We start from the raw sequence: 27645 nt of genomic DNA, 5'->3' as shown, positions 1-27645 counted from the left end.
AGGTTTTAAGAATAATTACGCGGACTTGAATCAAACGGTTGTTTAGCTTTGCGAATATTTGCGAAGTCGTCAATACTGTTTGCTAAGAACGATTAAATTTATGAAGACAAAATTGTGGTTTGCTTCACTTGCCCCCCAGTCTGCTGTATTCAACGCTGTTAGTGATCTTGGCATCCCCTGAGGGGATGCCAAGATCACTAGGGATCTTGGTACGGGGGTGCCTAAAATTGGGGGATGCCAAGATCACTGCGACCGCCAGAAACAATAAAACACTGGACCCGAGTTACAAATTACCCACAATGCATCACGAATTACAGGAGAAAGATTTTGTTTTTGTGTGGAAATTTCGTAGCATTGGAATTAACTTTTCTTTGTATTTTATAATAAGTTTAAGGACGTGAAAAGAACATTAAATCATCCTAAAAGAACAAGGGATGGCTATCCCTCAGGAGGTGCTAGCATATGGCTGGATACCATTTACAGTTGTTGTGGTGGTTAGTATGTCGCATTATAAGTTTAATTTGTGCAGTGACATCTCTTGTCACATGACGGGCTTAGCTTAAAATTACATTTGACGTATTGGATCTTAACTTTAAACTTTATGTTCAGGTCACTTTTTGTTTTTCACCTGTATTAAGAGAAACCAGTTACAGCTTAATTTCAGTGTGTGTACAATTGTGTAATAATCATCCGTCAACTGTTACTTAGGCTAAGAGTCTTGCTATGTTATTGTTAGAGTAAGTGGCTTTAGCTTAAGTTATATGTAAAATAAGTGTTGACTGCAGTTTATTAAATTAGCCAGCATAATAATAAGACCAACTGCAAGGCTAGCAGCTTAGAAATATTTACTGGAGAATTGAAAATGGCCTCAGCTTCAACAAGATTTGTTCATTAGAGACATTATTGATACAATGTAGCTAGAGGCCTGGTACATGTACCAGGGCTGTTAAGCAGCTGTCACATTGGCATTATCACCCGTAGCATTTCGTTCTATATGTAAGTGTAACATAACACCAGTTGGTGTATTACGGGTTATGGCCCTTAATGATAGCCCTGATGTACTCTTTAGCCAAGTTTGATTTGCACATTAACACCAAGATACCAACTTGACCCCTAATCTTGTATATTTTGTTCTCTGCCAACAGTTAACGTTTATTTTCTCGTGGTTCTACATCCGTTTTTATCAAGATCATGCACAGTCAGAAGTGTCCTCCACACTGACTGGTATTGTGGCCCTTGCCATCACATTGCTTACTATTGCCCTTGTTCCTGTGGACATTTTCTTGGTTTCATACATGAAAAATGCAGATGGAACTTGGAAGGTATGCTGTAAAACTAGCTGACACAGGGGAAAGTTTATATGACTCCTAAAGCCTGGTTTTCACTAGTGACGCAAACATAAGCGCAATCACGCAAAAAGGAAAAATTTTTACCCTTGTGTTTTGTGCTTGCCGCAAGCACTAGCACAAGCACCAAAATGCAATGCGCTTGTACTTTTGCTTGCGTTGAAGCTGTTTTCACGGTGAAATAAGACCTGTTATCCTTGCACTTGTGCTTGCGCTTCCGTCGCTAGTGAAAACCAGGCTTAACTTAGTAAACTATAGGCCTTAATCAGTTAATGTTTTAAACAGCTAACATGACGATTGTATGTTTCAAGGCTTGCCCAGAGCTTTTTATGTCATTTGTTTTAAATATTAATATAGGATGAGTAATTAACTATATTGACTCAAAATCAATTGATAGTTAACTTGGTGAAAAAGTTGTCACTCTCTAAAATGGTTTTACCTTGTTTGACAGGAGTGGAGTGCAGATAAGACAGTGAGAAATGACTTTGCCGACACAACTGCTGTAGGATATTATGGTACTTAACATCGTATATTTGTATGTATGGATAAATAAAAATATACAAGTTGTATTGTTTTAGTATTGAGGTGGTGACAAGCATCGCCATCCCTTTCTTATGGGAGTCCTCTGCCTCCCCCCTTAAGGGATTTCAATGAAATGGCATCTGCTACAGTTTTTGGCCAGATCCTCAAGAATTTGCTTACATTTATTTAGTTTTTCTTGGAGAGAACATCTAAAAATGTGAAGTAGATAAGTAAACTTAAAATTGTCAAATATAATTTTTTTTATTTGTATTTTACAGTGCTGTACTCCTTGGTGGCATTCTTTGCTTTTGTACTCATACCATTCATGTACTTTTACTATGAAGAAAAAGATGAGGATGTCACAACAGGACAGGTTAGGAATAATAATTAATGACATGTAAGTAGTAGATAAAATATGAGCGGGAGATCTGTATGGGCGTTTACAATGGCGAGCCATTGTAACGGCCATACAGATCGGACGCGAATATTTTATTCTACTTGTGAAATGAAAACAATAAATTGAATGCAAAGTATTGTTATGCGAATCAGTAGAGATCTGTATTAAAAGTTAATGAATACTAATTAGCTGAGCAGGAGTTTGTATCAAAAGTTAATTCTCTTGTTTGATTTGTATTGGGGTTTACAGTTGTGTACATGTGATCTGGACACTGTGCTGGGATTGGTTTGCACCTTCATGAATATTTAATGAATTTTACAATGATAATCATTACTCAACAAACTTTTGCTATTTTATCTTAATTTCAAAGGTAGAAAAAAATCTGGTTTAGTTGGTTAAGGTCTGGTAAATACATATGAGAGACAATATGGAGCTAACCTTTTATATAATACAATTATTATACCTTCTTTGTAAAGGTGTTGTGTTATTCTACTTGACTTGCACTTAAATAAAAAGTTTTGTTTTTGTTATGTACAGAGGATGTGTGGTGCTTTGAAGTACACTATTGGGTTTTTGATAGTTGCCGTTGTTCTTCTCCTTGTTGGGTAAGAACCAAATATTCTATACTGTAACTCATTCAGCAGTCCTACAGTGTAATCACCTGCAAAAATTAATTTTCCCTATTTATTATTATTGCGGGCCCAAGAGAGGCCCGCAACCCTAATCTTGACAGTGACCAGCGGATTGCGTATTACGCGTGCGCGCCACGTTTATAAAGACTATCTGCAAACCGGAAGTTGAAAATTTTGTTCTTCCACTAAGAATGATTGGAATGCAAAAAATGTGTCAATCACGACAGTTTGTCGTAACACCGGAAGAGAAAAATCTTGTCTCCAAGAGTGATATATAAGAGTGATATATGAGGCTTCTGTCGGAAGATTGCAGACATTGCGTTTTGCAGACGTTGTTTTATAGGTGTTGCTTTTGAGAAGATCTGCTGTGATTGTATCACAGATAAACTACGGCAAAGCGAATGATTCCAACAACGGTTATTCTCGAGAAATTCCTTATAACACTGACAACAAAGCGAGTTTGCCGACAAAGGAAAATCACATCTCAATTCACACCGCGTGCTCGACTACACTTCGCAAAACTGTCAATCAAAAAAACAACTGATTGGTTCACGGCAATAGGAAACGATAAAAAACATTCGTGACTTAAGCGTGACGCGTTACTCGACCTTACTCGGAATAATTTTCTTTTGTCCAGTGATTTATCGACACTGTCTGAAAAATTTAATATCGATAAACTTTGGCTTATTCACCATTGAAAACAAACTTGGCAAACTTGTCAACATATGATTGGTAGTACAGTCAAAGCTCTCTTAACGGACACTCTCGTAAGCGGACAGCTCTACTTACGGCCACCTTGTTTGAAACCCCGTTTTAACTCCCATACAAACTCTGTATTTTTACATTCTCGTAAGCGGACATTCCCGTAACCGGCCGCGGACACTTTCAGAGATTACGACTTAGACTTTTTCTTTGTTTTTAAGCTCCCGTAAGCGGACACCCGAAAGAAAATCCTACTTACAACCTCTGTATCCTGTTATTATCAATCAAATTCACGTCGCCGTTTGTGACAATGATTTTACAGTAATTACAGGACCACATTTTAGTGCTTGTTTTGTCGTCATCCACGTTCGTCCGGTTATTGTTAGCTGGGCAAGCTCCCGTAAGCGGCCATCTTTTCCCTACACCTCTAGTGGCCGCTTACGAGAACCATTCTCGTAAGCGGACAGCTCCAGTTACGGACACTTTTTTCGCGTCCCGAGGGTGTCCGCTTACGAGAGCTTCGACTGTATCAAACACATAAAAAATCATCATAATTTCGCACACATTGAGATACTGTTATTCTCGGTGGATTGACTCCCAAATGATAAACAACCGTAGTTTATAGAAGAAATCTCAATTACCACACATGACCACAGTTATGCCAGCTTCTGGAAAACTTCCCAAAAACTTCGACTTGAAGTAATTTTCCAAACTAACAAAAAACACTTCCCTCCCAGTACCTTCTCTTAACTGCATCGAGGCCCGCACTTTCTAACCTGTGGTTACCACTAGTTTAAGTGTATTTTCTTGTCAGTAATGTTAGTTATAGGGATCTTGCAGTACATCAAACTTGACAGTGCAGTTGTGCGGTAGAATAAATTTGCATTAAAATGTTTTAGTTTTGTTGTGACTTACAGCAGACATGAAATGTAAAAAGATTGACATCCCGGTACATTGTAAAGTTTGTTTTCTATGATACCAAAGTAAAATTTTTGAGCAAGCAGAGCATTACAGTGAAAATAGTCAGTGCATGCCGCCTAATATTCCGGAATAGTTTTGATTACCCGCGAACAGATTGCATTATTCGTTTCAAACATTCAAATTTAATTTGAATATTGTAAATCATCCAACCGTAAACACGTGAACCTGTCAAAAATGAACCAATCCAATTGTTAATTTTTGACAGGTTCGTGTGTTTACGGCTGGATGATTTACAATATTCAAATTGAATTTGAATGTTTGAAACGAATAATGTGATCCGTTCGCCGTTAATCAAAACTATTCCGGAATATTAGGCAGCACGCGCTGACTATTTTGACTGTAACAAGAGGCAATGCATGTCATGTCAGATGTGTCTGTCCTCTGTTTTAATACATTTTGTTACCCATAAGCATGTTAAAAATTACATTAAAATTAATGGATTAATTATTCTTCATAAACGTCATTTCCAGAGCCTTTGCACCACTAAAGAAGCCTCCTAACAACGTAACCAAGTGGGACAAGAAACTTCTGTTTTTAAAAGATGAATTGCAGACTCACAGTAAGCAAATAATTCATTGACAAGAAGACTTTTGTTTGCTCGCGCTTTTACCGTGCGGTAAAACGCAGTTAATGGAACATGACGACAGCTCAGTTGTAGCCTATTTTCAGTTTGTCACACAATCTAGCATTATTTGCCTAGACAACAAACGATATATAGTTCAATATACAAGGCCTTGTTCTTGAATAAATGTTCCCTTATTTACGCAGTTTGGACAAACGCCTTTCATGTCTAATATTTGAGCTGTTACGCGGTTATGTTGTCTAGAAATATATCTTAGCTTAACTTGGATTGGTCTTTGCGTTTGTATGCTTTATTCATGGCGAGTAGCTCGCCACGTGTTTATTTAGTTTATAGTACAACCTTACCTATTGGTCGAACTTTGAGACACTGTCTTGCTATAAAAGCAGCGGAACAATATCCCAGGCTATTGTCCTGGCAGATTTTGCACGAAAACAGTTCATTTTGTAACAATTAAGTTTTTTACCCACCCTCCCTCCCGTAGGGAAGGCTTGTGTTATGCGGCTTATATTTTATATGTCAATAAACTGGGGTCAATTTTTGTGGTTCAGTTAAGTCTGCGTAGCGACTTCCCCCAAGCTTTTGGCATTGCTTGTGTCTTGCCATCTCATTGCCTTGCCTTAATCTTGTCCGATCCAGCCCGTGCGGTGCTGGGGAGATAAGAAAGGCTCTGCCAATACTCTTGTTCTACCCTATGTTAGTAGGGGGAATAGGTGAGGCTTGTATTTTTTGTGCATTACCTCAAGTCGCGTTTAACCTGCCACAGGGCTGTGTCCCCCTCTATTACGCCATAGTTTATTTGCGTGCTTTGTTATTGTCACGGTTGCCATTGCGTTACATTATATGGATATTTTTATTCTGATGAATAGTGACATTAACTTGAAGTTTTGCATCGGATAAAATGAAAGAAAACTTTGTTAACATGTCAACCATGCAAGTAACAATTTTTGTTAATATTTATTTCAGATGGTGAAACTGCTCTGTCATTGCTTATGGGCTTTCTTTCCTTTATTGGCATGGTAATCATGCTTACCTACACTGTGAGTATATTCCCTTAACTATTCTTCATACATTTTCTGTATTTTTAGTTTGGAGAATATGGTTTTCAGTCGACATCATTTTTTTCCAAGCTGGTTTTCTTGAATTCATTATTTATTTAAACTTGAATTAAATACTTGTCTTACTGTTTTCCATTCAGGCTTATGGCATGACTGCCTTGCCCTTCTCCATGCTGAAAGGATTTAAGAACTCAAAGGTATCGCCTTCTGTAATTATATTTCTTCCTTTGCTCCTTGCTGTGCCCCTCATTCTACTTTTCTATCTCCCCCCCTCCTGTTTCTACCTCTTTCCCTTCCTTTGCCCTTTCCACCCTCTGTTGTTTTTTCAAATTTCTTTGAACATTAATTTAAAAAAAATATTAAAAAATATATATATATTTTGGTATTTATTAGTCCTTATCATATATTTCCAGAAGGAGCACTCAGAGGTCAGCCATGAACGTGAATCAGTAGGAGAGCGTGCTCGCATGATCCGAGCAAAGTACATGGATGGTCGTCCAATGAGCGGTCATGACCGACGGATTCTTGCACGGCTTGAAGGAGAGGAACAAGTGCTTGTTAGAAGAGAGAGACATTTGCAAGCAGCAAACCTTGGCTGGCTCAACAAATGCCTCAAGTGTTGTCGTCCATTTGAAGTTGTATTTGGTGTTTTTTTCTTGTTGCTTGGTTTGCTCATTGCCGTCTCCCTCTTTCTCACTTGGTAATTACTATTTCTTTTAGAGCAGTTTTCAATTGAGTGTCGTAAAACCAAAACCAAAGTAATTACTCTGGCCAATCACAAAGGAAACAGACAATCCAGTGAACCAATCAAAACTCGAAGCAAATACATGTAGTTGGCACGAAGCGCGGGAAAACGTGCGCGAGCGAGTCACGATTGGTTTTGGTTTTACTCCTGATTGGCCGAGAAAGTGGCGCGAAATTTTTAAACCAATCACTAAGCGTAGTGAACGCAAAACCAAAGCAAACGCAAATTACTTTCGACACTCAAGTGAAAACCACTCTATTTGACTAAACAAAGAAATGGTTGAAAATAGGTTTTTGGTCTTCATATATTTATATTTTTGTATTGCTCTATTTTCCAGCTTGGACAAAGCCCTGAACTCACTGGGGTACAAGTTTGGTTATGCACTTCCCAAATCTCAGCTTCCCAATCCCATTAACATTGTCATGGTGTATGCACAGAGGGTAGGTAAATCTGATTTGTCCAAAATGGCTGATTCCCTCTATGGCGTGCGCCTGCAGGGAATCAAAGTAGATGTATTCATCATTGCTAAGTCTGGCGCATGGTTTAATGAATACAACTACCATGATTCATGCCATAGAGGAAATCAGCCATTGAAGTACTTGAACATTACTACATGTACTTAGGCACTTGAAAGATACAATTTTCTAAACATTTTTTATATTATTTTCAGGTTTTTCCCCTGGACTATTGTTTGTTTGTGGCCATTGTTCTTTACTTTCTTTATTGCACCATGTCTGGGATCAGAGCAATCAGCATACGATGCTGTTGGATCAAAGTATCCTTGAAGTTTATCAAGTAAATTAGTTAATTTCTACATGCCAATGATATCTTCAGTTAGCTTCATCCTTGACTCACAGAACTTTCAAAGCTGTATAAAATACGTTCCCGTAAAACCATGCCACAAGCTCTGCTGTTCCTCATTCTGATGTTGATGCTGACCATGCTGTTCTTGAACATTATGTTGTTTACGTTGGCTCCTCAGTACGTAACATACGGCAGCCAGCATTACATGGTAATTCAGCATTACAGTTAATCCACTGTTGATAGACTCCATCTGAAAATCATCTTTAAAATGTTTTCTCCATTAGTAAATACAAAAAAGGTTAATGACGTGGTACGGACAAATGTGTTCCTACTAACAATAAATAGTAATTTATTAATTTATGTAGTGCTTTCATTATGTGATATTCTAAAGCACTTTACAACAAATATAATCACAAGAGTGGCTTCCTTAAGCAACTGTGCATGCTTGAATGCATTTACTGACATCTAGTCCAAGTTATTTATGGCATGTTCTTGAGTACTGCTGTGCATTCTTGGGTTTTGCCTCAGGTTGTTTGAAAGCCTATTTTTAAATCAAATAAAAAGTAAAACCCACACTAAATCTCATAATCTCCCATAGACACCAGTGTAAAAATATAACCAGTAAAATCCTCTGGGATTTGTGGTGTCTTGGAGATTTGAGTTCCTGGCAGTAATTTAGGGTTGAAAATATTCCACTGTAATTAAAATCTTTTCCTTGCAGGTCAGTAAAACAGCTCCTACTAGCATTACTGGTAATACTACAATAAGTAACAGTACTGTGCCTGGAAATGGTACTATAACAACTGAAACAAAAGTCTGCTCCACTGATGCTCCTGAAGGTGCGTTTACAGTATATTTTCATGTTACATGTATTGTAACAGGAGTCCAAACAACAAAAAATGTCTGCATGATGAATACTGCAGAGGACAGCATGTTGTTTGGCAACTGCAGTAAATTTGTAACCAAAAGGACAATGCAGTTCAATCTTAGCAAGAGAAATGCAATCAAGAAACCTTGCTTCCTTACTGTATGATAATGCAAGAAAATTGCACTCAGAATTTTCTGATTCTTACACCCGTCCTTGAGACTAATAGTGCTCATATGGTCTTGTACTTCTCATGCCTTTGCTGGTGTAAAGTAATCCTTGGGCATAAAAACGTAGTTTTGGGTGCAGGTCGACAGCTTCTAACAGCTTTTGTGATTTCTTTGTTTAGATGTATGTACCATGACTCGTGCTGCTGTGTTCCTGAACAGATTTTTCTACAAAGTTTGGTTTTTTGGTGCTTGCTATTACTGGGGGACATGGCTCTTTCTGGCGGTAAGTCATTGAAACAGGTTTGACATTACAAACAGGACATAACCAGTAAAAGTACTTTTTCTCTGAGTAATATTGTACCAAGCCATGCAGTAATTTTTTATATTCTTGTGAAACTTTGTATGGATTTTTATGTGTGATTATAACCTATACAGCTCAACCAAAACATCTGAAAGTTGATATACATTGTTTGCATCAAATAACAATCAGATTTAGCTGATGTGGCACTGATGTAATTTTAACTATTTCAACAGATATACATCATTGGCCTGGGAGTGTCAATAGCAAAAAAACGCAAGTCAGTTGTAGATGAGGAGCTTGACTCTAGTGATTATGACTCAGATGAAGAATTGGTTTCTGCTTAAATATAGTTTGTGCTTTAGAAAGAGTACACATTCTAAGAGAGAATACATGTAAAACTGCTGGAGATGTGGTTTATTCACATTTCACACAGATTTCTAGATGTTTACTTAAGTAGCAAAAGAACATGTTTATTGGTACAACATTTAGTATCAGATCTTGTACATACACTGTAGGCCTGGTAATATGACAAAAATGAGGTAACTTCTTTTGGTTTAATCAATGGGAACTACTATTATTTTATTAGTAAGTTGTACCTAAACTGCTTTGTTTCGGTGATGTGACACAAAATGGGATTTACTATATCCAAAAAAACTTTGGGTTCTGTTTAACTTTTGCCATCTTTAATTTGTTGTGGGAAATTTGTAGTTTGTGTTACTTTGACAGAGGCAGTGATTTTATTTAACACATGCATGAAACAATTAGATACTATTAGACACTTATTCCATTGTTTTCTTCTGGACAATTCAGCTCAACGATTGAACATTAGGTTTTTTCATGGGTTAAATAAAGTCACTCTACTGACTGTTGTGATGTGTGGAGGTTGTAGAGTGATGTTAGATACATTTTAAATTCAGAAGAAGCAATGTTGAAATGCAAAGTTTAGACTGCTACACATGGATATTAATTTTTTAAATTTCGTCATGTAATTTTAGTACATTTTACAAATTAACATGTGCCAAAAATGCACTAAAAATGCATTTTCCAAAAAAGTTGGATAGAGTAACAATTTGTATTAAACTGTACAATCCCCAAGATATAAAGATAGCATTCAAATACAAAAAAATTAAAGTAGACTGCAGCTGGAAAATTAAAATATTCTGTACAGTCAATTAGTACATGTAAGTTTGCTGAAATATTCCTTGTAACAAAAAAAACAAATAATAAAAAAATAATTTAACTGATATTTGCTGTCTTTGCTTGTTATTCAACACAGAATAAATCCCAAAGAATTGGGTAAAAGATCAATAATATTGTACAATTTATTTATTAACTTGAACTTGTGTTGTTGTTGTTGTAACGTACAAAATGCTGTTAGTTGGGCCTGTAAACTCAACTTCAGTTCATCCATTAGTTATGCCATTGTGTCCATTTTTTCTATTTCTCCTAGAATGTCATCATCATCATCCATTTGAATGTCTCCCAGCTCATTGTTTGTGTCAGTTGTAGTGACATTTGTGTCGACATTATTGGTAACGTTGATCTCGTTCTTCACAGTAACTTTCCCATGCTCAAGTCCACTGTTAACAGCACTCCCCAGTCGTGATGCCCCACTCTGTCCTTCATTTGACTGACGACTCTCGTCAAAGTACTGGTTTGGGTGGTGAATAGCAGAACTGGCTGTTACCTGTTGGGAAAATTTGTTGAAAACTTCAGAGATTGTTACCAGTTACTTGGTCCATTCTACTGCATGTTTTTCAATTACATTTATTTAGTCTGTTTTGTTTGAATTCATCTTCTTTTTATGAAAAAAAATACAGTAGGATTCTGCGGGATAATTGACCATACTTTCAAGCTTCTTGTCTTTGGAACAAGAAAGTAAAATTGGTGTGAAGTTGCTTTCAAAAAGACCTGGCAACCACTGGAGCGTTTAGTGGTGTCCTTTAATTTGTGAATCACCAGCTAAAAAGCGTGCAACTCCCTATAAAGGGGAGATTACTTTCAAATTGTTATATTGCCTGCCAATGGGTGCCAAGCCCTGTTAATAACATGATGACCTACTTTAATTAAAAGGTTACATTAAAAAGTGAATACCCCATGTGTTAACTCATAGTATCTTGTACAGGCCAGCTGGTAATGGGACTCTTTCACAAACTCCATTATCTGCAAACCAAAAAAAAAAAAATACATAAGCATTTGGGAGTTGTTGTGCCACAAACCACTACACTGTTGTCACTGGATAAAGTTTTTAACATAATTTGTACTTGTTGTTTTAACCTTTGCTTGGGCACACACACAAACCAAAACCAAAACAATGTCTAGCATCATATGCATGCAAATATGCATGCTACACCTCACTGTCACCTACATAACTCTCTGCACGCATTGTTTATCAATGATGCTTGTCAAATATTTTTATCGAAGTGTATCAATACTTTGATGTACCTCGTCAATACCCTTCTTAGGAACTCTGTAAGCTGCTAAGCGTTGACGCAGCAGATCAGCATCTGTGTGTCTGAATGGGCACCCTGTGCAAGTAAAAGATTACCAAGTCTGTTACCAGTAAGTGTTGATTTATATGCCAAAAAAGAAAATAACAGTTAAAGTGAGTCCGCTATGCGAACATGTGTGGACTTTCATTTGAATAAAAGTTGACATGAATTAATCAATGAGTTACTGTAGCAGTCAACAACTTCAAGTTTCGAATCGAGTAATTCGAGATACAAGGCGAAAAAACAAAGAACTTGTCAATCAATTTATCTTTTACAAGACTGTTGGAAGAACAAAGTGTACTATGTCACGCAATGTGAATGAGCGTGGTGTGACCCTTTGTCACGTCGTTCACGACAAATGCCTTTTTTTCATGCAAATAAAAAACCTAGAATCCTACAAGAACAGCGGTTATTTAGACCAAAAGCCTTTCCTTACCGCTAGCAAGATAGGATACTATTTTCATTAAAAAAAGAAATGTTGCGTGGAGCACGTGAACTGTCTCGCATCGCCTGTTCACACAACCCTTACTTTTTGTGTAAAGCTTGTGTAAACAACTCATCGAAAAACTTATTTTCTTTCAATGAGTTCTTTTTTTAACCTTTTGGAATAAGAACGTTTCAATAAGCTTTCACAAATAATTTCTTAGAAGCTTGCGTGGAAAGGCGGAGAAATATATTTTTTCTTTTACGAAATATTCACTTGGAGTCGGTGTTTTGAGAGGCGGCGAAGGACGTTATTTGAACCGACAATTAAATTATTTTGTCGCACCGTTTGGATATATGCATATTCTACGGTTTGATGTTATTTTTATTCTTTTCATGACAATGTTTTAGTTCAGTTCTGAATTCGACATCGGTCTTTTGTTAAATATACTACTTGAGAGAAATGGAGCAGGTGAATTATATCCCGGAGTCCAAGACAAGTAAAACAACATGATCAGCGAACTTGTTTTGATACAACTCGTTGTGCATTCATTGTGTGGCAAAGCTGAAAGAAATAAATAACCAGACATTTGAATCGTTTTAATATGCGAATCAAAAATGCTCAAGCTGCACAGAAAACCAAACACTGCGGAAAGTGAGTCAAAAGCGTGAAAAAAAAGAAACGTGACCTACGACCGCAGTTGTTTAGCTCATTAGATATGCAGATTTCAGCCGTCGCGATCTACGCCACTGCTGCCTTTGAAGTTGTTCCTTGATGTATATTTTCCAGCCACCACACGCTCTTCGAAAGATGTGTCAAAAAAGGCTTCTAGATCGATTCAAGAATAAAGTGCGACTTACTCGATACTGATCGAATTCCTGGGTTTACTGCCTTGGCTGCCCATCTCACCGAAACTTCGGATTCTCCAATCACTGTCGTAAACTTCCGAAAGCACTAACCCGAGTTATCACGGAAAGTGACCCCCCAATCGGAAAAAACTGCATCACAACAATGTGTAGACTTTAAAGTCCACACAAAAACTGTTGGAACTACAAGGAACTTGATTAGCAAGATCCAAAAATATGTGGTACATGTATACAGGGCCGCAAATATTTTTTTCACTTGAAAGGACATATGTCCTACTAAGACACCATCTTGGTCGGACAAAACAGAATTGTGGTCGGACAGATTTTTATTCATCATTGCCATAAAATGATTTACAATCCAAAAATGGTTTGGACATCATGTCCGACCACACTTGGGATTTCGTCAGACATGCAAATTTTGGTCAGCCAATGTCCGATGACCGACTGTTATTTGCAGTTCTGGTATACTATAAAATTTTTAATACCATGATGATCCCCAGGTCCAGGAGCGTTGGACATGATAATCTTCATGCAGCTGTAGGGTGTATAATCTGCTCTTTTGCCTTCCTTTCCGTAGTTGTGGCGAATGTTGTATGCATACTGCTTGTCAAACTAAAAATATAAACCACAAGAGAGAGAGGTTATGCACTTGCAGTATGAACATAAAGCGTTTCTTGGAGAGCTGAATATTTTTTTTTTTCTACTAGCTGAAAGCTAACTTCGGCTCGAACTTTATATCCATTATTAAGCCCTTGCCGTCCGTTAAAGGATAAATCAGTAAAATAGACATCAAAAATTTACCTTGTCCACATCCATAAGTTTTGTGAACTCAGCTCTCCAGAAGATAAGTGCTTCTTCCAAACTGAGACCAATTCCCTAAAATACAACAGCCAAAAATAAATATATATCCACAGTATATTTCACACAGCTTGTATGACACGTCACCAGTCCTACAAGCTAATGATCTTTGCAGAAGAATGTCTTCTTTAATCAAAGGAGCACAAGTTACCAACCTTAAGGAAAAGACCGTACTGAAGACGACCACCATGTTTCAAGTGGTGATTTTCTTTCAAAGCTGTATGTAGTTGACGCATACACAAAGGGTACGAACTTCTTGACAGCTGTAAATTACAAAGAGGTTAATGTTATCATTACTGTAGAGTTAAGGAGTAAGGAGTGTCCATATTGAAGAAATCAGATGATGATCTAGCATGTAAGCAGTGTCTTGTATACATACACATGCATAAGCCACAGAGGTGCGAGAACCTAAAATTAATGTGAGCCTGCTTGCAGGCTAATGTTGACCACTCTTTGTAATCTCTGGTCTTTCCAAAAGAGCTTGATGATTATATTTTATTGAATGGTTGATCTGTAACCTGTTACTATTTGCATGACAATTCCATGGCACTGATACAACTGATTTCATTAACAAGTTAAACTTTTTTTTTACTTACACCATCAATCTGATCCAAAGTAACTTTTCCTCCTGCTGTTTTTTTCTGGCTGTAGTCCTGCCCAACATACTGCCGACTAAATGAAACAACATGTTTTTTAAGTGCTGTAAAACTTAAAAAAAGAAAAAACAAAAGTAACAATATTTTATAACATACTGTATGTTAGTTTGGAACTGAAAAAAAAAACCCACTAATGTGGCCCTGCCAGGGGGGATCCCATGTCGCTTGTCTAAATTTAAAAATGTCCCGTGCCGCTTTTTTATCGCACTTTACGTCGCTGTCGGTAGTAAAATTGAAGGAAAATTGCTTGTCGTTGTCGGAATTTAAGTTTCCCAAAAGGGTCGTCGTTTGTCACAATTTTTATATGTGTTGTCGCTACTTTTTGGGCCATATGGCTTGTTGGAATTTACCCTGGCAGGGCCTCACTAATATCCCAAGATTTCCTGTTGATTATTGTATCAAGTTATAAAAGATACAAAGATGATTCTGTGCATATTACCTGAGGTTTGTCAACTTTGGTAGCAGTCTCTCATCTTCCTCAAGGTAAGGTAAGGCCCTGGCAGTCATCTAAAAAGATACCAATGTATTGTGATTACTGACTGGTTAGATGTCAATACAATGTAACATGATGTAATGTAACAAGATACTTACAGCAAGTGCTCGAGACAACTGCATCCTAAATTCATTGGCTACCAAAGATACAAGGTCATCTCTGGGGACAAACGCAAAACCCTGCAATAACACAAAGATTAGAGTTTGGACTTAACATTCCATCCAAGCATCAGACATAAAAAGTAAAACTATGTGAGCCAAAGAGGAAATCATTGACCTTGGTAAGTTTTGAACTCAAAACTTCCACAACAAAATAATGTTCAATAAACATTATATAGTACAAAGGCCATCAAACTATTACTAATACACTACATGTGGCAAGTTTGTGGTGGCACAGTGGCCTAATGGTTTGCTAATAGCACGCTTGACTCCAAGTGGAATGGCCCAGGTTCGAGCCCTGGCCGGGGTCATTGTGTTGTGTTCTTGGGCAAGATACTTTACTCTCACAGTGCCTCTCTCCACCCAGGTAAATAAATGGGTGCCAGCAAATTTACTGCTGGGGGGTAGGTAACCCTGCAATGGACAAGCATCCCATTCAGAGGGGAGTAACAACACTCTTAGTCACTTAATGCTACAGAACCTGGGATAAGCTCCGGCTGTACGGGCCACTTGGCTCGGACACAGACTTTACCTTTTTAACATGTGCCAAGTTAAGTTATTGGTAGAATGAATAGTGTGCTCTTGTCACATGGTAAGAAGGTTACATACCTGTAGCTATCAGTGAAAGTGGCTAATTAGAATATTATATTGTGTTTGAATACCACCATAGCTGGGTATTTTTCTTTTACTTACGTTTTCCAGATAAACTTTTCTTGATCTTACCAGGTCGAGAGCCTCTACAAAGGGAACCTGAGAAAATATTTGAGTAAGTAAAGGCTGTAAACAGAACCTGCCAAGTACTTGCTGGTGTTTTTATGTTAAACCACAATGTACCTTAAAATAGTCAGTAGTCACAACTTTATCAATGGTGAGGTTGAAGCCTGCATTCTTCAGTTCTGACTTGATTTTTTCTCTCTCTGCATCATCTATCTGCAGAAAAAAAACAAGACCTCTCATCTAAGAGCATAACAATCTTAATCATAATCACAAAATTTCAAGTTTAAATTTTATTCAAACTGGCTTAAAAGTTAAAGTTTGGTCTTTTATTGAATTATGATATATTGTATTTTAAGATTTTTCTTAGGAAAAACCACAAGTTTATTCCACTATGATGTACATACCCTCATTAAAAAAGGGAATAAGTATTACACCCTGGGTTATTGTTATTATAATATGTCCCCATTTAGTCAAGTGGTTGTTAACTACTGCTATTTTAGACTGTCACTCAAATATAGGCATTCATTCATTTGGTTGTGCATGCACACATGCCATGCATGCATTGAGTCATTCAAAGAGAACTGTTTCTATCAAGTTCTAAAATTATTATTAATACAATAACTTGTGGTGTTTTGTTCTTACTGCATTGTACTTCAGGCCATTGGCTTTAAGGAATTCATCCACTTCCTGTGCATCAATTTTTGCCACCTCTGTAAGACGAAATCTGACATGGGAAAAGAAAATCTGTACTGTCAAGACAGGCTACAGCCCTTGTCAAAAGAGCTGGCATAATTTCCAAATTCATTCCTTTTCTCCCCTCTCCCCTTCTCAATGATGGGCTCCCCAGCATATTGCACAGACAATCCTTAGCCACAAAGGATTCAACATTGAAAGTAGGGAGGGGGACCTCTAAAAATGTTTGCATAAGACATCAATAAGCTTAGGCATTAAGTATTCACATTTTTTATCTTCTTAGTGTAAACGCTCAAACTACTTTTGTGTACAGTTGTAGGGTTGATATTCTCCTCATTCGGCTCTGATGCTTGGTTTGTAAGATATATGAATAAATTTGGTAGGGTACATGTACTTCATGTTGTTTTTTTGTCCATCCAGGGTCAATGAAGACCATCTAGTCATCCAGGGGGTGGGGTGATCTTCTGGCCTGGGTACACAAGTGGCTGGCTAGTTTAATCCAAGCCCCCAAAAGATGCTGGTAGCCAAGTGGCACCGGAGCTTATCCCAGTAGTTTAAGTGACCAGGAGTATTGCTACTCGTCAGCTTCAGTGCACTTCATACATATATGCTTACTTTTTCTGCTTCATATTAAGGACACTGTAGAAGTGTCAGCATGGTTGTGTAAACACCTGCCTGAAAACACTGTATGTTTTTTAATAACTATGAATGACAGTTGAAAAAGAAACCTATTACATTTTTCTTACCTAAATAGTTCAACTTCTTGTGACAAAAACCATCGCCTGAGATCTTCCCTGGAAAATATTTTGTAAGATAAATTCCTAGTAAAATGCATGTCATGTAAAAGATAATCTGCTTTGAAAGTCATGCAATATTCACAGTCACTATTAGCTACTCACGATCTACAATATGCAAGGCGCAGGATGAAATGGGAGATGTGATCTTTTCGCCTTTCAGTGATGTTGATTTCATCTTCACGATTCTATTCAAATGGAATGGAGTAAAAATAAGCAGAATTTTGCTTGGCAAGAACAAACCAAGAAATATCAGCCCACTTTTGATTTGCAATTAAGAGTGGTATTTACGTACCTTGTGAGCTTTTTGTGCCTGCGGTAAGAATTTTTTCAAGCTTTCCTTCATAGCCGCATCATACTGTTCTGAGCCTCTTTTGTAACGTATACCGAATGTTTCAACTTCTCTAAGAACTGATGGATAGTGAAATAAATCTTAAATTAGTTTTGGAATGGCTGTCATTAAGTTACAGGACTACATTTTATGGTCGGGGTGCTTATGTAGTGATTTATTATCAGCTCAATCAACTATCAAGGTGGCCATGTTGGTGAACAAAACAATAAAAAATGTTTTAGCGGCATTTGCATGATAAAAGAGCTTAGTTCCCAGTGTAGGTAAATGCTTTGTTGTTGTCCACCAGCATGGCCACCATGAAATCAGACGCAAACCAGCGATACATTCATTCAATCAAATGCCATCTCCCAGGGGGCCTCATTTCATGCCAGGACAAGAATTGTGTAATATTCTGCCCAGGGTATTATTATTCATGTGATGTAGATAAGGTGTGGGGATCAGTCTGGCCTGGGACAAGCCCATACCAGGCTTAGTAGATCACTAGGTAGTGATGGCGGAAACTTCAAACCTGGCTTCCTCGTAGGGAAGGTGGGCGGGGAGCCAACCGCCTGCTGCCACCGACTAGAGTAGAGTGCACAATGAGGAGCACGTGTTTGCCTTTTATATAAATTTTTGCATATCATTAAGCTCAATAGACCCTTCCACGGTTTCTGACGCCATCTTGGTTGGGGGGCAAATGCAGCAAAATTTACAGTAAATGTATGGGAAAAATCGGGAGTTTGACGCTCGATAATTCGAAAAAGGTCGACTTTCTGCAACTTCTATGAATTACAAATTTAAAATATTAGATGAAAGAGTTAACCGATCAAATTTGAGAATTTTACTCTCACTTAGAAAGCCGCAAATTAAGATTTTCATTTTTCATATATTTCTCTGTAAAATGGAGCCGCCGTTCGCGGGAAAATTTAGAAGCATTTGTATGAAAAACTAAAAGTACGATTTCTCGCTTCTAAGTAAACCGATCCCCTTAAAATTTAATCAGTTAACTCTTTTAGCTAGTATCTTTAGTTTACAATTCACAAAAGTTTCAGAATGTCACCGGTCCTCGAATTATCGAGCGTCAAACTGCCGATTTTTCCCATACATTTACTGTAAATTTTGCCGTGTTTGCCCCCCAACCAAGATGGCGTCAGAAACCGTGGAAGGGTCTATTCATCCCCAGGGCATTTAACACCAACTCAAATCATTATAGATCATTTTGCAGATACGGCAGCCATATTGATTTTGCCCCCAGAGCATCCTATAATGCTTATTGAAATGATTTATTCTTTTATTGTGATAATTCTGCAATAATATTATAGGATGTTCTGGGGGTAGAATCAACATGGCCGCCGTATAGCTGTTTTAAAGATACGGCGACCATATTGATTTTGCCCCCATACATACCATAAAAAAAATTATTATAGGATGCTCTGGGAGCAAAATCACTATCCGTAAAACTGCCCATTATCCTGCATCTCTAACTATATTTATGATAATCTTGGCTGTTAGGTTACTTTTAAGAAAACTTTTCTCTGTAAAAAAAAATAGAGGGAACATAGAACCGAGATCAAAATTATACATGTGATTAACCTTATTCTAAGACTGATATAAGCTTAACGGGCAACAACAAAGATTTTGAAATGTCAAGACGGTCTGTCAAATGTCTACGAACTGATGCTTTTCAACAGAATCTTCATCTAAAAAGTAAATTACACCAAAGGCATTCAACATACCTTGAAAGTAGCTTTAAAATCGTAATGATTCCTGTTGAGATCGATTTGTTAGCTTACCTTTCAATCGGTCGATTGCAAACTCTTCGAACTCTTCCAGCGTGATGTTGTCTGTTGGAGGAACTTTGTACATCTGCAAACCGTGTACATACTTGCCAGCATCTTCTGTGCCTTCTAACTTTGTAATCTTGTTCTTTCTTCGACTTTTGCCTGTGAATATCATTTTCCTGCCGAAATCAAAGTCGATCTGTGAAAGTTTGCGATCGAATCTTTTCCCGCCAAATAAACGCGAAAATGATCTAGTGCTGAGTCCCTCTCCAACATTGCACCAACTGCATTGTGGTTAATTTATGCATTTGGCGGCCATTTTGAAGTTCGTTGTGATTCAAAAGCTAATAGACTTCTTTGCCAAAAATTCTTCGAAAGAACATACATTTGTCTCCTTTTCGACGAAATAGTTGGTGATTTAACAGATATAAAACGGGTCAGCAAACGAGGTATGGAAGAATTCTGTCAAAATGCAGTCATGTTGTTTGTTTTGATGTTTTGATACCGGTATTAAAACTGTATGCAACTCATGTGGTGAATTGAAAATAATATTGACTGTAAACAGATCAAGTTTGCTATACTTATGTGAAAATGGAAAACAAAGAAGAGACTAGAAATGGGCTGCAAAGGGAACAGGCAACCTTAAAGTCTAGAAGACTGAAGAGAAAGAGCGAGGTATATCACTTTAAGTTCGTTTTGTTTTTGTTGTCTTGGATAACAAGGAAGAAGATAAAGTTTCTTAACGCAAACTGCAAACAGTCAGTTGACAGTTTATCAACAGATTTTCAGGGATCTAAGGTCAAAGTGTCAGCTGACTGTCATTGAGGTAGAGTTGAAAATTGGTTCAAATTAATATTATTGTAACCATTTCTTTTAAAACACAAGCTAATGAAGAAACACCACAACCCACCAAGTCTGGTTGGATTCAGTTACCCAGTCAGAGTGCTGTCTGTTTCAGGAAAACAATTCTTGTTATCTTGTTTTCAATTCTTTTGGCATAGCCTGTGAACACAGCCTCCTCTCATCAGGGCTGTGCCTAGAATTTTTAGTCTGCAGGGGCAAGTTGTCCTGGCGGGGCAACTGGGGTTTTTTAGTTTAGTTTTCTTAGTTTTTTAGTTTTTCTGGTGGGGGCAACCACCCCCTCTGCCCCCTGCTAGGTACGGCCCTGCTCATTGCTATGATATTTGCAAGAGGAGAGAGAAATGACAGGCAACCATATTCAGGGATGTCGCTAAGGGCCGGCTGCTGGCTAATTTAACCGGCTGAAATAGAACTTAAATCCGGCTGAAATTTCACATGAAAACAAAGGCTTGGGTAAACTTTAGAGCTGCCAAGGCCAGAAATGCCAGCTGGGCTTGTTGATGAGCCGGCTTTTATTTGTTAGGTTAGGGTTAGTTTTGTAAATGTTCGAGCTACTCTGTAGAAATGTTACCAATAAAACCATTATTATTATAATTATTATTATTATTATTGTTATTATTATTTTATTAGTGTTTTCTTAGCTACATCCCTGCATATTCTCATGCTACATTTGGCATTGACCTCCAATAATCTGCTTCTCTTTTTTGATTATAATCATTTATCTTGTCAATAAATGTGTATATAGTTAATATATTTTAATATTTTTAGGTTTTATTATTGTAATGCGCTTTTGCTCATTTTATATGTTAAAAAGCGCAATATAAATTAATAATTATTATTTCAGAGATAGAAAGTTAAATAGTACTAAAAAGTAGTTTTGATGGCCACCTATCTTTGTTGTCATTTTATTCCTAGGAAGGATCTACTGATAGTTGCCATGGTGGAAACTTGCCACAGAAATATGACAGGTAAAATATTTGCACAAAGTGTAGTTTGCTAGTCTGAAACTTTCTACATCATACAGTGTGTATGTACGTTGTGTTCAGAAATGATGTGCAATGATGTATTATCGGTATGTCTTGTTTACAAACAACAGTCCTACTACAAAATACCATACCTTTTTGTTCTCATTACTGTAACTTGGATATTATTAAGCTATGTTTTTTTAATAAATGTTAATGTTTTCTTCTCTCATAATTTAGGCCCAGACTGAGTCCCAAGCTAAGAAAGTATAGTTACAGAATTCCACTAACTGACAGGGAACAGTGCACAGATGAGGACAACTCAATTCAAACAAACGTGAAGGAAAATGCACTTCTTTCTTCCTGTCAAACCCCAGAGTATACAGTAAAGCCTTCAAAAGGAACAACAACCAAAAGCCGCAGGAGAAGCAAGGAGAGGAAGAAGCCTCTTGTGCCTCGGCTTGATAACTTGAATGAAGACAGAGAATTCAGTGAATGTGCAGCTGGTTTTATACTCTCTCCTAGAGCTGAGAAACCCTACAAATGCCATTATTGTGCCAAGCAGTTTAAGTACTTCAGTAATTTAAAATCTCACATGAACATAGTGCACAAGAAAATGATTGAAAACTCTCCTCAGGACAGTAAGACTTCCACAGTGGGAAATGGACAAGTATTTCAGTGTGCAATTTGCTTGAGAAACTTCAAGTATTTTAGTAACCTAAGAACACACAGACTTGTTCACACAAGTGAAGTAGAGGCTGGCAATACTGAGCTTGACTAAAAAGCTTTCTAAAGTTCTTCTTACCCTATATGACAATGTACAATACACTCTAACTAAAGAGAAAAGTGGATAGCCTTACTGGCAAACTGTAAGGGTGGAGTTGGGTGGGAGTGCAGAGGGGAGACAAACCTGCAATGGACCAACAACATACTATCCTGCCTTTTACTATGGCTTTGAATATAACACGCAAACTCTGAAATTCAAATCCCCAACTAACAATGTTATTGTTTTTTTGCTGCCATTACTGTCAATCATAATTACAAACCTTAAAAAATGAAACAAATGACATGGATTGAAATCTGGCAATGTAAATTATGATTGGCAGATTTCAATCTATTTTATGAGTAGTTTGCAAATATGACTGTTGGCAGCGAAAAATGCAACTATTGAGTGAGCAGAGTTTGCGTTTAGGCAACATGTAATGAAATCATTCATGGTAAATAGAATAAATTATGTGAAAAAGGCACACAATATATAGTATACATGTTCATAAATAGGTATTTATTTAAATAGATGTGCAAGTATAAATGTTAATACATGTGCAAGGCATATAATTAAACAATGTTCCTAACAGGATATTTCACCCGTTTTAACAGTATTACTTTAATAAGCCTAAACCGTAACATATCCTTGTGATTTTGGATCAGCATTTCTAAAACAACACCGGTGAATGGACACAACAATAGCTGAAGTGACAGCCCAACACAATATGATCACCCACGCAATAACACGGCTGCGACTTTCCGCATTCCTAACTGCTTTTTCCTGATCTTCATAACTTTCAGGCCCATACAATGCACAGACGTAATAATCTCCCTCAGTAAACGCACATGCAATCCACAAGAAGGGAGCTGAAATAGCAAGATAGATGTCTATGGCAGATCTTGGCGAAGCCAAAAGCCGTTTGTTACAGCTCAGACGGCAGCAACCCGTTACAAATTCCCAGAATGGACGAGAAAAAACGAACGCAAAACACAGAAAGAAAACTGCAGGGCCATAGATGTAGAGGTTTGCATAGAAATAGTAGTTTTCTGCAGGGCAATTGTAACCAAAAGCGTGTTTCAAGTTTTCCTTCACAGCAAACAGGGCCACAAACAGTAGAGCAGTTTTTAGGAGCGCGCTTATTCCATTTTTGTCGATTCGATGGCAGATTTGTCTGATAATGTTTTCGATCACACGCAAGACTGATGCAATAAAGTCAGAAACCGAAGTGGATGATGAAGAAGTACTTACACCCATACTGCTTACACCTGCCGTGGCCATATTTCACTCTTCAAGTGAGACGTCATGTAAAACAGCATGAATCCTCGTGCCCAGTTCCCTATGAGCCCAAGCATCGTCTGAAATCCGATAGGACTCTAGGGGTACTCCCGTCAGTTGCGGAAGAAAACCCTATCTTGCCTGCTTTGCGATCATATTGTAAGCTTTTTGTTGGGAAAATATATAAAATACAGGGATAAGAACTCTGTTATACGAAACAGCAAGCCTTTGATTTTTTGAATAGGAAACCCAAGCGTATTATTTGCATATTAATCAGGAGCAAATTTCAAACTGAAGATTCTTAGATCCAATAAAAGTGAGTAACTGAATAATAAAAACACTTTTCATGTAATATGAGCGATTTTAGGCCCATTTGAATTTCTATACTTCCGTGTAGAAGATACGCTGGAAGAAGTACAGTGCGGGAACCAAGGTCTTTATTTTTGTTCTTTTTTTTTCAAGGTGTTTTTCTTCTTCTTCTTCCACGTAACTCACCTTTATCCAGGATAGTCCATGGTCAAGTATGAACAAGTTTCCAGGCACTTCCAATTAACATGTGTGTGAGCCAACGAGCGCGCGAATCAAAGCAGATTTCTACTTCCTTGTTACAAACCAAGAAAGATTTCATGGAAAACATGCTGGGGATAAGCCTGGTTCACACGTGCGATGCAAACGCAAGGAAACACACGCGTGAACTACCGTAACGCAAGGTAACACACGCGTGAAATACCGTAACGCAAATATAAACGCAAAGTAACACACGCGTGGAATACCGTAACAAAAATGTAAACGCAAAGTAACACACGCGTGGAATACCGTAACGAAAATGTAAACGCAAAGTAACACACGCGTGGAATACCGTAACGAAAATGTAAACGCAAAGTAACACACGCGTGGAATACCGTAACGCAAAGTAACACACGCGTGAACTACCGTAACGCAAAGTAACACACGCATGGAATACCGTAACGAAAATGTAAACGCAAAGTAACACACGCGTGAACTACCGTAACGCAAGGTAACACACGCGTGAAATATCGTAACGCAAGGTAACACACGCGTGAACTACCGTAACGCAAAGTAACACACGCGTGAACTACCGTAACGCAAGGTAACACACGCGTGAAATATCGTAACGCAAGGTAACACACGCGTGAACTACCGTAACGCAAAGTAACACACGCGTGAAATACCGTAACGCAAATGTAAACGCAAAGTAACACACGCGTGGAATACCGTAACGAAAATGTAAACGCAAAGTAACACACGCGTGGAATACCGTAACGAAAATGTAAACGCAAACCAGGTGAAAGAAATGGGCTTGTGTTTGCGTTGGGCTAATTCACACGTGTTTTTTCTTACTTTTGTATCGCAAGTGTGAGCCAGGCTATACCGGCAGCGACAGCATGAACAAAAAAGATGCAATACAGGGCAGAGCACTGCCTCTTTCATGACCTTGGAATCTCGCCAACATAACATACGTGAAAACATTTATTGCGGAAGTCAAGGTTTTCTAGGAAATCCAAACATTTGAGGGTTCAGTTTGCTTCGCGGAAGCACATAAAACACAAAGAAGTTTCAAAACATGCTCAATATACGTACGATGGCGAACACAGGAGCCGTTGAACTTCTTACGCAAGAAGAAGTCCCCATTTACTTCAAACCAAATGACAAATTTGTTTGGATAGTTCATGAAAATTTTAACCTCTTAGCCATCGTTTACACGTCGGATCTCACAGGAAATGTCTTTTACCAGGGTGCTACAAAGCAGGTTGAAGTTGGATTGAAACTTCTGGAGTCTGGACAAATGGAGAGGCAGGTTTCTTATAATTTGATCTCCCAGAGCCCTATGGTAGAAATTGTTTGTGAATTAGCAACAACCGATAGTTATCCGCTATTGAACGTTTTCGTTCGTTTAGCAGACTACCGAAGTTCCGCTTTCGTGTTTTCGTGCCCTTGTGAATACGAAGGAGAAGAAGACGAACTGCAGGAAGAAGTCGAGGTAACTTTGGACAAGCTCTACTGCAGTCCGACTGAAGAGAGCATCAGCTTTATGAAGGCTTCATCACTACGTAATGGTCGCTACTGGCTGAGTGTATTCCTGAATGATGGAAAATTCATCTTGTTTGAGATGGCGGTGAAAGAAATAAGCCACAAATCAAGTCGTTTTGAAGTGCACTGTGTCCGCTATATCCGGAGTGATGAAATGGAACTAATGGTTTATGAAAACCTGCCATTTATTTGGACGTCGGTAGACTTCCACCCTGATCAACAAGACATGGCTATTATTGGAGAGGCCTCATCGCTTTATTCTTACATTTATTTAGTAATTCTGGAAATTAATTCATTCACAGTCGTTGGAGATACAGAATTGAAAGGGGTGTACTATGTGGCTGATGCAAAATACTCCCTTGGGGGAAATTTTTTTCTAACACTGTGCAGTGGACACGCAGACAATGGCTATGGTGTCGAAGAATTCAAGTCTGTGTTTATATGGAACACTTCAGGGGCTTTAGTTCAAGAAATCGATTTAGCTTTGCCATCTTATAACCAAGAGCTTTGTCTATCACCTCACGACAACTATTTTGCGATTTCTCAAAGTGGCGTTGATTACAACGGAAGACAACTGACAGTGTTTCTGAAACACACAGTTAATGTTTCAAAACCTGAAGCCAAATTTGATGCAGAGGAATTGGTGCGAATTCATCGCGATGAAGAAACAGACAACAACATACTTTTCTCTATTTCACCAAGCGGTCACCAGATAATGGTCGCTCACTCGTGGCGGAGGAACAAGGAGAATCACAGTGAAGATGTCTCTAATTTGTTGTTGTATAAAATGGATAACTCACCCGCCGAGTTAAAGGTCCTCTGTCGGGTGGCAGTCACAAAACATTATGCTTTTCGTAACCTGACACGACAAGAAGTACCCGGGGAAATCTTGTCATTTTTACGTTGGTGCTAAAGTTTTGAATTTGAGTCATTTTATACCAAACTTTGACCATTTTGTTCCAAAAACACAAATGCATTAAAATTTTTTATCATTTCTATTATAGAGTTTCAGCAAAAAAAAATGTTTAAGATGACTTTTACTGACGTGCAAGACGACATAAATCATTAGGAGTAAGTAACTGCTTACAAGAGCCAAGTTAAAAAAGGATCTTAGCAGTCGGGATCATTATCAAAGATTTTCGGTGATGTTTCAAGCTATCAAAGTTAAACTGCAGATGATACGAGTTTTTGTCCAAGTTTTCAGCTAGAACAGCGCACGGAATTGCGCGCATTATTGCAAGTGTAATTTCTTGCTTCTCGAGTGAGTTTCCAGCGCTAGCTTTGCGAGGATCTGCAAGTTTTATATTATTAGTTCAATCTCAAAAAATATAGCCCCGATGGGATTTGAACACACGACCCTCCGTTATCTAGTCGGATGTTCTTCCACTGAGCTACTGGAGACTCTATGGTGTGCAAGGGTGAAATGTGGGCTTAGAACCGCATCACGCAGTCACATAGTCAAATCAAGACAGGCACATGACTCATAACTGCATCGCGCAGTCACATTAATTGAAGCATACCTGAGATGCAACCATCCAACCTCCAAGTGAGTCTTAGGGGTTGGACTCCAAAAACATCCGACTAGATCACAGAGGGTCGTGGGTTCAAATCCCATCTGGAACTCGGAATTTTTTTCCGATGTTTTCAGTTAATGCAAAATTTATCATGCTATATTTCTTCAGAAAGACTCACTTGGAGGTTGAATCTCAAAAATGTCGCTGTATTTAGTTTGCTCGCTTGTAAAAGCCCCAGTCTTCCGTCAGACAGTATAAATGTAACCCGGAGTTAGCGCCTATAAAAAGTTTGAACTGAAAGGAATAAGCGCACAACAAACCATGGCAGTTGCCCGCGTGATTGAATGCGAAATAGTTCAGCGAAAAAGCGGCAGCGTTCTTTTCCAGCACATATTTTTGTAAATCTGGCAGCCTGCCTTGTTTATTTTTCTAGTTATTTCAGGTAGCCAGACCCCTCTTTTTCTATCTTTATTATAAATTACTAATTTTGTACTTGTAAATATATCTATAACACCAAAAGGGGAAAGATAAGGTTTGTTCATGTCGTTGTTGTTTGTCATCAGTCATTCGTGTTTACGCTGTCGTTCCCAGACTCCGCTTTCTTCTTGTGTCTAGTTGAAAAGTGAAAAACACAGTGTGCTGCGAAGAGCAACGGCTTTGTAAGTCTTAAGTTAACTGCCAACACTGATTTTCCCTCCACTAAAGTAGAGGAAGAGTTGCCTAGTTCCTGTGCAGTTTTTTTCCCAGGCCTTCACGGTATTACTGACGTCACTACTCGTTTCGGTGACCGCGACGAAAATAGAGGCCTAGGAACTATAATAATAATAATAAAGACTTTATTTAACGAGG

The 27645-nt window shown here is 38.1% G+C and overlaps 5 protein-coding genes across 6 annotated transcripts; 3 read left to right on the top strand and 2 right to left on the bottom strand.

The window, feature by feature from the left end:
- The first annotated feature begins 312 nt into the window (after positions 1 to 312).
- LOC144646646 (putative lysosomal cobalamin transporter) lies at positions 313 to 10349 on the top strand. The gene is made up of 15 exons (XM_078506302.1): positions 313 to 494; positions 1146 to 1322; positions 1798 to 1861; positions 2147 to 2241; positions 2803 to 2870; positions 5051 to 5139; positions 6127 to 6200; positions 6359 to 6415; positions 6632 to 6918; positions 7301 to 7403; positions 7634 to 7738; positions 7832 to 7975; positions 8489 to 8606; positions 8982 to 9085; positions 9337 to 10349. Exons 1-15 carry the CDS (start codon positions 435 to 437, stop codon positions 9445 to 9447), a joined length of 1656 nt encoding a protein of 551 aa, XP_078362428.1. The 5' UTR covers positions 313 to 434; the 3' UTR covers positions 9448 to 10349.
- A 118-nt stretch (positions 10350 to 10467) lies between these two features.
- LOC144646647 (DNA primase large subunit-like) lies at positions 10468 to 19674 on the bottom strand. Its single transcript, XM_078506303.1, has 16 exons — positions 19379 to 19674; positions 17550 to 17665; positions 17360 to 17442; positions 17207 to 17254; positions 16410 to 16491; positions 15885 to 15980; positions 15744 to 15800; positions 14991 to 15071; positions 14839 to 14906; positions 14340 to 14415; positions 13899 to 14006; positions 13687 to 13761; positions 13371 to 13497; positions 11549 to 11631; positions 11198 to 11266; positions 10468 to 10790 (listed from the first exon to the last, which is right to left on the bottom strand). Exons 1-16 carry the CDS (start codon positions 19539 to 19541, stop codon positions 10518 to 10520), a joined length of 1605 nt encoding a protein of 534 aa, XP_078362429.1. The 5' UTR covers positions 19542 to 19674; the 3' UTR covers positions 10468 to 10517.
- A 16-nt stretch (positions 19675 to 19690) lies between these two features.
- On the top strand, positions 19691 to 22310 carry LOC144646650 (uncharacterized). Its single transcript, XM_078506308.1, has 4 exons — positions 19691 to 19815; positions 19932 to 20041; positions 21143 to 21195; positions 21430 to 22310. The coding sequence occupies exons 2-4, from the start codon at positions 19958 to 19960 to the stop codon at positions 21968 to 21970; spliced, it is 678 nt and encodes a 225-aa protein (XP_078362434.1). The 5' UTR covers positions 19691 to 19815; positions 19932 to 19957; the 3' UTR covers positions 21971 to 22310.
- Positions 22311 to 22452: 142 nt separating this feature from the next.
- On the bottom strand, positions 22453 to 23565 carry LOC144646651 (calcium homeostasis modulator protein 6-like). The gene has a single exon (XM_078506309.1). The coding sequence runs from the start codon at positions 23231 to 23233 to the stop codon at positions 22583 to 22585; it is 651 nt and encodes a 216-aa protein (XP_078362435.1). The 5' UTR covers positions 23234 to 23565; the 3' UTR covers positions 22453 to 22582.
- A 77-nt stretch (positions 23566 to 23642) lies between these two features.
- Positions 23643 to 27335, top strand: LOC144646649 (uncharacterized). 2 transcript variants are annotated; one of them, XM_078506307.1, is made up of 3 exons: positions 23643 to 23940; positions 24249 to 24341; positions 24373 to 27335. In XM_078506307.1, the coding sequence occupies exon 3, from the start codon at positions 24816 to 24818 to the stop codon at positions 26193 to 26195; it is 1380 nt and encodes a 459-aa protein (XP_078362433.1). In that variant the 5' UTR covers positions 23643 to 23940; positions 24249 to 24341; positions 24373 to 24815; the 3' UTR covers positions 26196 to 27335. The 2 variants fall into 2 exon arrangements, with proteins under 2 accessions (XP_078362433.1, XP_078362432.1); XM_078506306.1 differs by lacking the exon at positions 24249 to 24341 and having other exon boundaries at positions 24342 to 27335.
- The last annotated feature ends 310 nt before the right edge of the window (positions 27336 to 27645 follow it).

Source organism: Oculina patagonica, chromosome 3 (assembly GCF_052425735.1).
Source record: "Oculina patagonica isolate OP01 chromosome 3, crgOcupat, whole genome shotgun sequence".
NCBI classification, from domain to species: Eukaryota; Metazoa; Cnidaria; class Anthozoa; order Scleractinia; family Oculinidae; genus Oculina; species Oculina patagonica.
This window is presented reverse-complemented; position numbering and strand designations above follow the sequence as displayed.